The sequence below is a fragment of the Pundamilia nyererei genome, unplaced genomic scaffold (genome assembly GCF_000239375.1).
Source record: "Pundamilia nyererei isolate P.nyererei 1_Seehausen unplaced genomic scaffold, PunNye1.0 scaffold00371, whole genome shotgun sequence".
Taxonomy (NCBI): Eukaryota; Metazoa; Chordata; class Actinopteri; order Cichliformes; family Cichlidae; genus Pundamilia; species Pundamilia nyererei.
The window spans coordinates 254,752-265,413 of NW_005187772.1; the positions used below are offsets into that span (position 1 = coordinate 254,752).

The 10,662-nt window shown below is 38.4% G+C and overlaps 2 protein-coding genes across 2 annotated transcripts in view; both read left to right on the forward strand.

Moving 5' to 3' along the window:
- Nucleotides 1–7,785, forward strand: part of LOC102208966 (protein NLRC3-like) — an 11,137-nt gene extending 3,352 nt beyond the window's left edge. The window contains exons 5-10 of the mRNA XM_013915818.1: nt 1,365–1,622; nt 1,754–3,516; nt 5,018–5,191; nt 6,154–6,327; nt 7,065–7,114; nt 7,241–7,785. Of these exons, the coding sequence (XP_013771272.1) occupies nt 1,365–1,622; nt 1,754–3,516; nt 5,018–5,191; nt 6,154–6,327; nt 7,065–7,114; nt 7,241–7,785 (2,964 nt within the window). The remainder of the gene's footprint in view (nt 1–1,364; nt 1,623–1,753; nt 3,517–5,017; nt 5,192–6,153; nt 6,328–7,064; nt 7,115–7,240) is intronic.
- Nucleotides 7,786–9,814: 2,029 nt separating this feature from the next.
- LOC102209241 (V-set domain-containing T-cell activation inhibitor 1-like) overlaps nt 9,815–10,662 on the forward strand; it is a gene marked incomplete at its 3' end in the record, with an annotated part of 4,921 nt that continues 4,073 nt past the window's right edge. Inside the window, exon 1 of the mRNA XM_013915819.1 lies at nt 9,815–10,227. Within this exon, the coding sequence (XP_013771273.1) occupies nt 10,158–10,227 (70 nt within the window). The remainder of the gene's footprint in view (nt 10,228–10,662) is intronic.

Here is a 10,662-nt window from a genome sequence, read left to right on the forward strand (position 1 = left end):
CTCACAAAAATTTGTATTGTCAGATCCAGTAGATTTTTGCACAGGCTGTGTTCAGCTGATTTAATCTGAATTGTTGAATTCAACAAACTGGCAGCAGTTTAACCAGCTATTTGAATGAATCTATCATTATCTTAAATGCATGTTAGTCTACTGTGCTTGATGTAACCCAACACTAACCGGCCACCGTGCAAAAATAAAAATAAAATGAATTTGCAATAAATTTGCAGAAAGCTAACCTCTTTACAAACTACCAGTGCTTTTGTGTAACATTTAAATAACACAAAATAAGTATAGCTTAGTTTGTTTTGCAGGATGATTGACAATATGAAAATACATTATTTATCAAAACACATCATGTACAGATCCAATATGTGGTTAAAAATGACAACTGTGTCACTGAGCAGGCCTTACCTTTAAATCTAACTTCTCTTCCTCCTGTTCTGCCTTTCCTTCATCTTATCTCATGCTCTTTTCTCTCCCTGTGAAAAACAGCAGCTGGACCTTTAGCTTGCAACACACTGTGAGACAAACTGCACACAAACAGTTTGAGTTTGCTGACGTTTGTGGAGCTGATAGAAATGTCAAATATTAAAGTACCTGACAGTTAAAAAATGTGTACTTCCTTTATGCTCGCTCCTCTTCTGTAGAACTAACTAAATGTTTAAGTACCATGACCACAGTTTATGGACACATGCACCATTCCAGCCCACTTAAACCCCTGAGTATAAATGCTATCGATGAACCAAAAGTAACAAGTCTGTTTTGAAAATGTAAGGGGTAGTAAGTACAAATATTTGTGTTAATTTGTAGGGAGTAAAAGAAAAAGTTGTCAGAAAAATAAATACTGAAGATACCTGACACATTTACTTAAGTACAAAGTATTTCTACTTTGTTACTGTACCTTATTATCCCAAAAGTGCACTTTAGAGTTTCTGAAAGTAAAATAGAAGAGAAAGCATTCAGCTGTCAGGGCTCCCTCGTGTGGAAACAGCTCTCAGTTTGTGTTCGGGAGACAAATGGCTGCTCTAGTTCTAAGATTAGCCTTAAAACTTTGCTGTTTGATGAAGCTTATAGTGAGGACTGAATGAGGTGATCATTAACCATCACTTAGTTATGCTGCTGAAGGCTTAGGTTCCTGGAGGACTTCCCATGATGCACTGATTATGTCCCCTCTTTTACTGCTTAAGCATTTATAAATCATCACTGCATTTAGTCTTTTCTCTTTTGTAGTTTGCGTTTTGTTCTCTTTATTGTTCCTGGGTCTTTATACTTTTCATTTCTTTTTCTTTTTTTTATTTCCCTATGTGTTGCAACTGCTTGTGTTTATGGGGTGACCAGGTAATTTTTAAAGTATTCTGTTGCAGCTGCTGGAGGACAGCATTGTCACTTATGTGAAGAATGAACTGAAGAAGATCCAGAAGGTTCTGACTCCAGATTACCCAGAATTCTTAGAGAGTCAGAGGGAGGATGAGGAGATGTTAGAGAGTGAGGATGAAGAGCAGAGGAGGAGCAGCCGAGAAGCATTGGTTAAGATCACACTGTTCTTTCTTAGGAGAATGAAGCAGGAGGAGCTCGCTAACCATCTGCAGAGCAGTAAGAGGATGCGTCTAAAGATTCATGCTGTTTGATACATTTATTAATGGACCAATATATACTCACAACATATGAACTTGACAAGTCCTTGACTTCTATTTTTTGTCTGTTTGTTCCTTCAGAAACATTTTTTAGGAATTTCCAATCGAGTCAAAGTGAGCTTAAATCAAAACTGAAGAAGAAGTTCCAGTGTGTGTTTGAGGGGATCGCTAAAGCAGGAAACCCAACCCTGCTGAATCAGATCTACACAGAGCTCTACATCACAGAGGGAGGGACCACAGAGGTCAATGATGAACACGAGGTTAGACAGATTGAAACAGCATCCAAAAAATCAGATAGTTCAGAAACAACAATCAGACAAGAAGACATCTTTAAAGGCTCACCTGAGAGACATGAACCAATCAGAACAGTGCTGACAAAGGGAGTGGCTGGGATTGGGAAAACAGTCTTAACACAGAAGTTCACGCTGGACTGGGCTGAAGACAAAACCAACCAGGACATCCAGTTCATGTTTCCATTCACTTTCAGAGAGCTGAATGTGCTGAAAGAGAAAAAGTTCAGCTTGATGGAACTTGTTCATCACTTCTTTCCTGAAACCAAAGGATCAGGAATCTGCAGCTTCGAAGACTTCCGGGTTGTGTTCATCTTTGATGGTCTGGATGAGTGTAGACTCCCTCTGGACTTCCAAACCTTTGAGACGCTGACTGATGTAACAGAGTCCACCTCAATGGATGTGCTTCTGACCAACCTCATCAGACGGAATCTATTTCCCTCTGCTCGCCTATGGGTAACCACACGCCCTGCAGCAGCCAGTCAGATCCCTCCTCAATATGTTGACATGGTGACAGAGGTTAGAGGGTTCACTGACCCTCAGAAAGAGGAGTACTTCAGGAAGAGATTCAGAGATAAGAAGCAGGCCTCTAGAATCATCTCCCACATCAAGAGAACACGAAGCATCCACATCATGTGCCACATCCCAGTCTTCTGCTGGATCACTGCTACAGTTCTGGAGGATGTGCTGAAAACCAGAGAGGGAGGACAGCTGCCCAAGACCCTGACCGAGATGTACATCCACTTCCTGGTGGTTCAGGCCAAAGTAAAGAAGGTCAAGTATGATGGAGGAGCTGAAACAGATCCACACTGGAGTCCGGAGAGCAGGAAGATGACTGAGTCTCTGGGAAAATTGGCTTTTGAACAGCTGCAGAAAGGAAACCTGATCTTCTATGAATCAGACCTGACGGAGAGTGGCATCGATATCAGAGCAGCATCAGTGTGTTCGGGAGTGTTCACACAGATTTTTAAAGAGGAGAGAGGACTGTACCAGAACAAGGTTTTCTGCTTCATCCATTTGAGCATCCAGGAATTTCTGGCTGCTCTTCATGTCCACCTGACTTTGATCAACTCTGGTATTAATCTTCTGGAAGAGAAAGAGATGACATCTCAGAACTCTGAAACAAGAGATCCTACACCCTTCTACCAGAATGCTGTGAACAAAGCTTTACAGAGTACAAATGGACACCTGGACTTGTTTCTCCGCTTCCTCCTGGGACTATCACTACAAACCAATCAGAGTCTCCTACAAGGCCTGCTTACAGAGACAGGAAGTAGCTCACAGACCAATCAGGAAACAGTCAAGTACATCAAGGAGAATATTAATGAGAATCTGTCTGCAGAGAAAAGCATCAATCTGTTCCACTGTCTGAATGAACTGAATGATCGTTCTCTAGTGGATGAGATCCAACAATCCCTGAGTTCAGGAAGGCTGTCTACAGAGAAACTGTCTCCTGCTCAGTGGTCAGCTCTGGTCTTCATCTTACTGTCATCAGAGGAAGATCTAGATGTGTTTGACCTGAAGAAATACTCTGCTTCAGAGGAGGCTCTGCTGAGGCTGATGCCAGTGATTAAAGCCTCCAACAAAGCTCTGTAAGCAAACGCGTTCTCATCCTTTTGTTTTGAAAATATTGATTCTACTTTTCAAAAAAACAGGCATGCAAAATTCAAGAAACCTAAATAGTGTAATGGCTGCTGGCAATTTACACTGCTCACATAGGCGTAACTTTTAAATTAAATGGTCATATGCACTCACAATCAATTGTAGGATATTTTTAATGTTTCATAACAACAGAAAGTATTAGCATTTCTGGAAAATATCATTATAGATAAATTACCCTCAGTTTGAGCCTGTTGTTAAGAAATTTCAGGTTCACTTTTCTTGGAGCAGTGTTATATCTTTCTGGCCTCACTCTATGTGCTGGGTGACTGAGAACCTAGATAGACGACAACAACAACAACATAGGTCTGATATCTCAGCCCCCTAGAATCAGGTTGTTCACTCATGATTTTGTTTCTAAGTCAGGAGTTTTGTTTTTCAATTCTAATCCTTATAATTTAGTCAGCAGACTGTATGTCTTCTTTTGATGGTACTGAACATAGCTCAGTCTCAGTGTAACTAACCTTCATCGTAACCCCTTATCTTATTGTTTAAATCTCTATTATGTCTGCTATGATACCATCTAGTTAGGAGGAAAAATTTGGACTGCACAGCTTTTTACAGAGACACTTTTTTGTATAGACAGTCCAGTCTTTAGACTGGAGTCCAGACACTCCAGTCTAAAGGTATGTTTTCAGAACAACTAAAGTACAAGGCAGAGGAGGTGGGGCTCCCAAACATTAAGTGCTGCCCTTTCTGTTTCCTGAAATAGACCAATCAAAAGAGAACTATGCTTTTAGGAAGAGTAGTTTTAAAAGAGAAAGGTCTAACCTGCTTGTTTTAGAAAGGATTAACTAAAAGTCTGCATTAAGGATTGCTATGTGGTTAAACAAGGAGCTGTACATAGAAACAAAAATCACAGTTTAAAATCAGGAAAATGACCAGCAGTGGTGTATGCTTGTACCAGTGAAGTGGGTACTGAACTATATCTGCCAGCTTTGTATAAGTATTGTAGAGGCTAATCCTATGCTTGAAGCCACTGAGATGTTCGTTGGCGGGGGTGACGCGGTGTCACTGTTATGCATTCATTTATTAAACTTGATCCAGTTCAATAATTCCAAACCTTACTCATCTTGTCCTTTAGATTCTTTATTTTCACAATTTAACATAGCAGTGCAGTAGTCACAAACTGTTCATGTAAAAGTGTTTCTCACACACAACAGTTAAATATGTGTGTCTACCTTAAATACTTTCACATAAACATACAGAAAAACTCTAAAGGTGACCTCTAGCGGCATACATAAGGTATCAACCCAAAAATGGCTCCTACAAGTATTTTGACTTACTAAGAAAATGTGAAAGTGTTCTCTTTTTGGTCTAAACTTAAATTAGGTTTTTACTTATTCACAAGTTGTGACTTTATCAAGGAAATATTTGCTTTTCTCGCTGAGTGTCAAAATAAAAGTTTTACATATTTTATTTTATTTTTTACAGACTGAGTGGCTGTAACCTCTCAGAGAGAAGCTGTGAAGCTCTGACTTCAGTTCTCCGCTGTCGGTCCTGTAGTCTGACAGAGCTGGACCTGAGTAATAATGACCTGCAGGATTCTGGAGTGAAACTTCTCTCTTCTGGACTGGAGAGTTCGCATTGTACACTGGAAACTTTGAGGTCAGGAATCCGACTTTTTCTCTGATCTTTTAAAAGCGTAATTATATTATTGCATAGACAGTTCAATTTTAAAGCAAAATTTATCTTTATTAAAAATGAATGTACAACAGAGCTTTTAATGTAGTTGTAATTAAACCATTACTTAAAAGGCCTTTACATGATCCAGCTTATAAGCTAATTGTAGGATAATTTCTAATCTTCCTTTCATTAAAAACATCTGAGGAGTTCTTGTAGGTCAGTTTTAGGCTTTAGAGTTCATTATAACACAGAAAGAGCACTGTTGAAGGTTAATATTGATCTTCTTATGGCCTTTGACAGTTGACTCATCTCTGTGCTTGTCCTCCTAGACCTCAGTGCTGCATTTGATATAGTGCATTATACTACAGAGGCTAGAATACAATGTTTTTATTAAAGGAAATTGGCTACAATGATTTGAATGCTGTTTATCTGATGGATTTCAATTTGTTCATGGAAAAGTGTTTCTCACACACAAAGGTTAATCTTCAACTTCTACAGGGCTCAAATATATTTTTATGTTATATAAAGTTCACTGTAATAATTCAGAATAATTATTGTGGATTTTTTTTTTTATAATTAAACAACAACAACAAACAATACTGATCAATATCATTAAATTTAGAAACATACTCTTTCCAGAGTCAGTCTAATGTACAAAGGCCTGAACGTTCAGGCACCATCATATCTCAATGACACTTATGGCATCATATTTTACCAACAGAGTCTTTTGCTCTCCCTGTAGTTCTTGGATCAAAATAGTTCCTAGAGTTTCTGAACATAGATGTGCGTCATTACACAATTTAAGACAACTGGTGTTATCTGTCTAAATTATCATATTAAAATAAATCTAAACTGAAGTGAATGAGTAGATGGCTGTGTATCACAAAAAGAAAAAAGCTTCAGTGAAGTGTTCACAGATAGATTGTTGTTTTTTGTGTCTTCAGTCTGTCAGGCTGTCTGATCACAGAGCAAGGATGTATTTCTCTGGCTTCAGCTCTGAGTGCCAACCCCTCCCATCTGAAAGAGCTGGATCTGAGCTATAATGATCCAGGAGACTCAGGAATGAAGCTGTTGTTAAGTGGACTGAAGGATCCATGTTGGAAACTAGACACTTTAAGGTATGAGGAGAATGTTTAACAGTGGAGGAAACATTTTCTGTGTCCTCGCTTTGTTTCTGTTTGTTTCATAAAGATATGACCTGAGCAATCACATATGCAGGGACAATTTTTTCTTTGCTCACAACAGAAACGTTAGTCGAGTTTACCAGTAATGACGTATTTATGCTGAAGGCTGTAAATCAGCATTCGATGCCTGTGATCTTTGGGCCCTCAGGCATGAAAATGATTGCATGATCTCAGGAACATGCTGACATTGTCTCTGAGGCAAAACTAATTTAAAACGAACTGATATTATATGGCCTAAGGCCTGCAAAAAAATCAGTAAATACCAATAAAAGGTCACAGAGTGATTAATGTTCTCTGTAATTTTAAAGCAAACAAGAAGAGGACAGAATAAAAACTGATAACTGAGTGGAGTATCTGCAATGAACATATGAGTATGCTAGTAAAGGACATATATGGGCTATTCAGTGCTGACTTAAGCAGCACCTCAATAAAAGTAATGAATCAGGGTAGCAAAAGGATCTTGATGATATTCTCTTCACTTATTATCATACTATCAATACAGTGCTCAGCAAAATTGTTGAACCAAGGTTTGACGTTATGGATTTACTGCTATGAAAAACAATCCAACAACTGCCTCAAAGAACTGAAAATCCATTAAAGTGTCTTTGTGAAAAAGTTGGACTGTGTGTGCATGCTGAAAGACGGCGGTCTGAACCCTCTCCTCCTCTCAGGGTGGAGCCAGCTGGAGTCCGATGGTTGAGACCAGACGGTCTGAGGAAGTGTAAGTTTTTAACATTCATAAAAACAAGGCGGCACAGATTTAACTATTTTCAAACTGTTGCATCACTCAGTCACATCTTTGATGTCATCAAAACGACAACATTGTTGTGTTTGTTGTCTCCACCAGATTCCTGTCAACTCACAATCGACACAAACACAATAAATAAATACCTCAAACTGTCCGACAACAACAGGAAGGTGACACAGGTGAAGGAGGTTCAGTCATATCCTGATCATCCAGACAGATTTGATTACTGGTATCAGCTGCTGTGTACAGATGGTCTGACTGGTCGCTGTTACTGGGAGGTCGAGTGGACTGGAGGGATCGATATATCAGTGAGTTACAGAGGAATTGAAAGGAAAGGCGACAGTAAAGACTGCGTGTTTGGAAGGAACGATCAGTCCTGGAGACTGGAATGCTACAGCGATGGTCGCCCTCGTTCTGTGTGGCACAATAACGGAAGCATGTCTTCCTCCTACTCCTCCTCCACGTCTTCTGCCTCTAACAGAGTAGCCGTGTACGTGGACTGTCCTGCTGGCATCCTGTCCTTCTACAGAGTCTCCTCTGACACTCTGATTCACCTCCACACCTTTAACACCACATTCACTGAACCTATTTATCCTGGATTTGGTTTCAATCCTAATGCATCAGTGTCTCTGTGTCCTGTTTAGTATGAAGAAGCTCCTCCTGTTAGAGAAACACAACTATTTTCTATCTCTTTCACTCAGAAACATGTTCTCAGATTCATCGACTGTTCTAAATAATTTATTTTAAATGTCTTCCTCTAAACAAAGACGCTTTGTTGTTTTCTGTCATTTTCTAGTGAAAAGCTTCAGTAAATATCATTATGTTGTGTTTTCATGATTTAGTTTATGTCATCTGTAGATAAGACAAAATGTGATACTGGAGAGGAACCACTGAGCTGCAGGGATTTGTTTACAACTGTCCAGTGACCACAAGTGAGCCTGTAGTCAGGTTTGGCCTCATTTCATCCAAATTTACTGACTGTTAAAATGATGAAATAACAACAAGATTACAACTTGTCTGTGGTTACATTTGAGGAATTAAATTATATAATTATATAAGCTACATTAAAGTAGCTGTCTAGATTGCACAGTCTTTGATTTAATTATGAAGTTTTTGTTTTGTTTTATTTAGTAGTACAAATTTTACAAAAAATAATACAATTACAGGGGGAAATTTGGGGAGTTATGAAGTCTGACAAAAGAAATTATTTTTAAAAAGTAAAAAAAAAGAAAGAAAAACATTAGTAGATTTAACTTGATCCTTTTTTAACACTGGTGCAGCAGCAGCACAATGACTGAGATCAAATGCATTTTTCTGACTTTTCTGTGGAGTCTTGTATTATGAACAAACAGTGCTCATGAAAAAATAGTATGAAGAAGATAGATTTAGAGATATGTGTAATTTATTTTGTCATGAACTGTTTGGTCTGTCAGTATCACTGGAAAAAACTGCAGAGACTTACTTCACCTGGGTAATTTAATTCACTGAAATTAACTGAATCTGCAGCATCATCTCACTGTTTCAAAATGATCATGTGACCGAGTCTTTCTTACAGAAAAAAGTAGTCAGCACAACAAAAACAAGAGATGTAGATTATTTGTAATGTGTATTAAATAAAATAAAATAATGTGTTTGTCACAGTTAAGTTTAACTAAAGCAGCAGACATTTTAAATTTTCTTTTTTTCACGTTTTAAAACAAAAATCCGACTCCCATCTAGCCGGGCTCCCCAACCTGCAGGGTTGATGGCAGATGATAGAACTACTCACTGTCCTTCTGCCTTCACATCAGTGAATTTTAAAGGTTCTTCTGCGAGGACCTGCAAAACTCCCTGATGGAGTTTGATCCTGAGCAGCTAAACTTTAAACTGTCTTTTAATAGATGTTGTATATTTTTAGTGACATCTTCTGGTTGAAAGTTTGCTACAACACCCAGCAGTTTAGCTCACATACAAACCTCAAGCACTCTTAAACTTGAGTAATAAACAAGTTTAACAACTTTAGCAAGTTGTGATGGCCATGTCTATGTGCCTAAATGGATTGATTTGCTGCCATATGATTGGCTGATAAGATATTTGCATTCATGAGCAGTTGAATAGGTGTACTTAACAGAGTGGCTGGTGATTGAATATTATACGTGATTTTGGTGTGCAGTTGTGAATCGATTTACTAAATAACTACAAAAAGCATGACATGATTCTCTTGCACTGTTGCTCATGCTGGTTTATGAAAATGATATTTATTGATTAGCATAATGTGATCTGCACTTGTGATTTGAATGCACTGAAAAGGTTTACCTACAAAGTAACCTATGCTGGATCAGTAATCACAGGCACTCGGGAGTCCTACCTTTTTTTTGTATAAATGAAATCAATGTTTTTAGTGTTTAGCGTGTGCACATGTGTGAGGGGAGGACAGTTGCACTTGAATCCTGGATTGTGAGAGCAGCTAAAATAAAGAAAGACGCAGTAAAAGGTTTGGTAGCATTTCAGCGAATGACTCTTCCTGTGAAAAGTTGATGATTGACAAGTCATTCTTTTCTTCTTACCACACCTAGCTATTTCAAACACTTCCCTGAGTCATAGTTTGAAGACACTTGACAGCGTCACAAGCAAACAAACAAGCTCGATGAGTTTTGTTATGAGCCAGTAACATGTTGGTTCTTTTTTCAAACACTGATGAAGTAACAGGGAGGCAACTAGAACTGAACCAACTAATGACTGGGATCAAGTCCATCGTGTTTTTGACCATCCTGAACTGTCGGTGGATAAAAGGAGTTGAGTGAGGTGTTATCTTATGCGTACATATGCATAATACCTTATTCTAACCATTATAACTAACCATTATCATGGTAGTTATTATGAATGGATCTAAACATACCAGGAAACAATATGGCAGGCTAAAGAGAAACAGTTCATTCTGTGGGCGTGGAGGCAGAAATCTAGAACGCCAAAACTACATGTTCTAAGAGAGACTTCTTTTTTCTTCTGTTATGAAGTTTGATTCAGCAGCAGGAATATGGAACTGAGCAGGATAATCGGGATCAAGTGTGTTGTTCTGGCTTTTCTGTGGACTCTTACAAATGGAGGTGAGTGAGGCTGCCATGACTGTCATTAACACAGGTGTGTTTCGGGTCATGGTGGTTTTTATTCAAAGAAAAAATGAACATGCCAGAAAATTAGACAAGGATTTTGAATTACAATAAGAAATGTATTAATATTTTGTTTGTACTCCTCAGAAAGTTTACATAGATGGTTGTCTGAAGGAGGTTTTTTTTTTTACTTTGATGTTGCTTGACTAGTATTTTGTCTAGAAATACAGTCTTCTGTTATGTTCCGTTATATAAACTTTAATGGCAGAAATTTCAGAGATATTTGTGCCCAAAGACTTTTTTTTTCTCGCATTTGTGTTATTTTGTATGTGCATCATTCATTAAGAGATGCCAGTGAGACCTGCTATGATGCATAGTTCAGATATGTGACACTGACAAAAGAGAGAAGACCAAGCTGCAGCTGGAACAGTT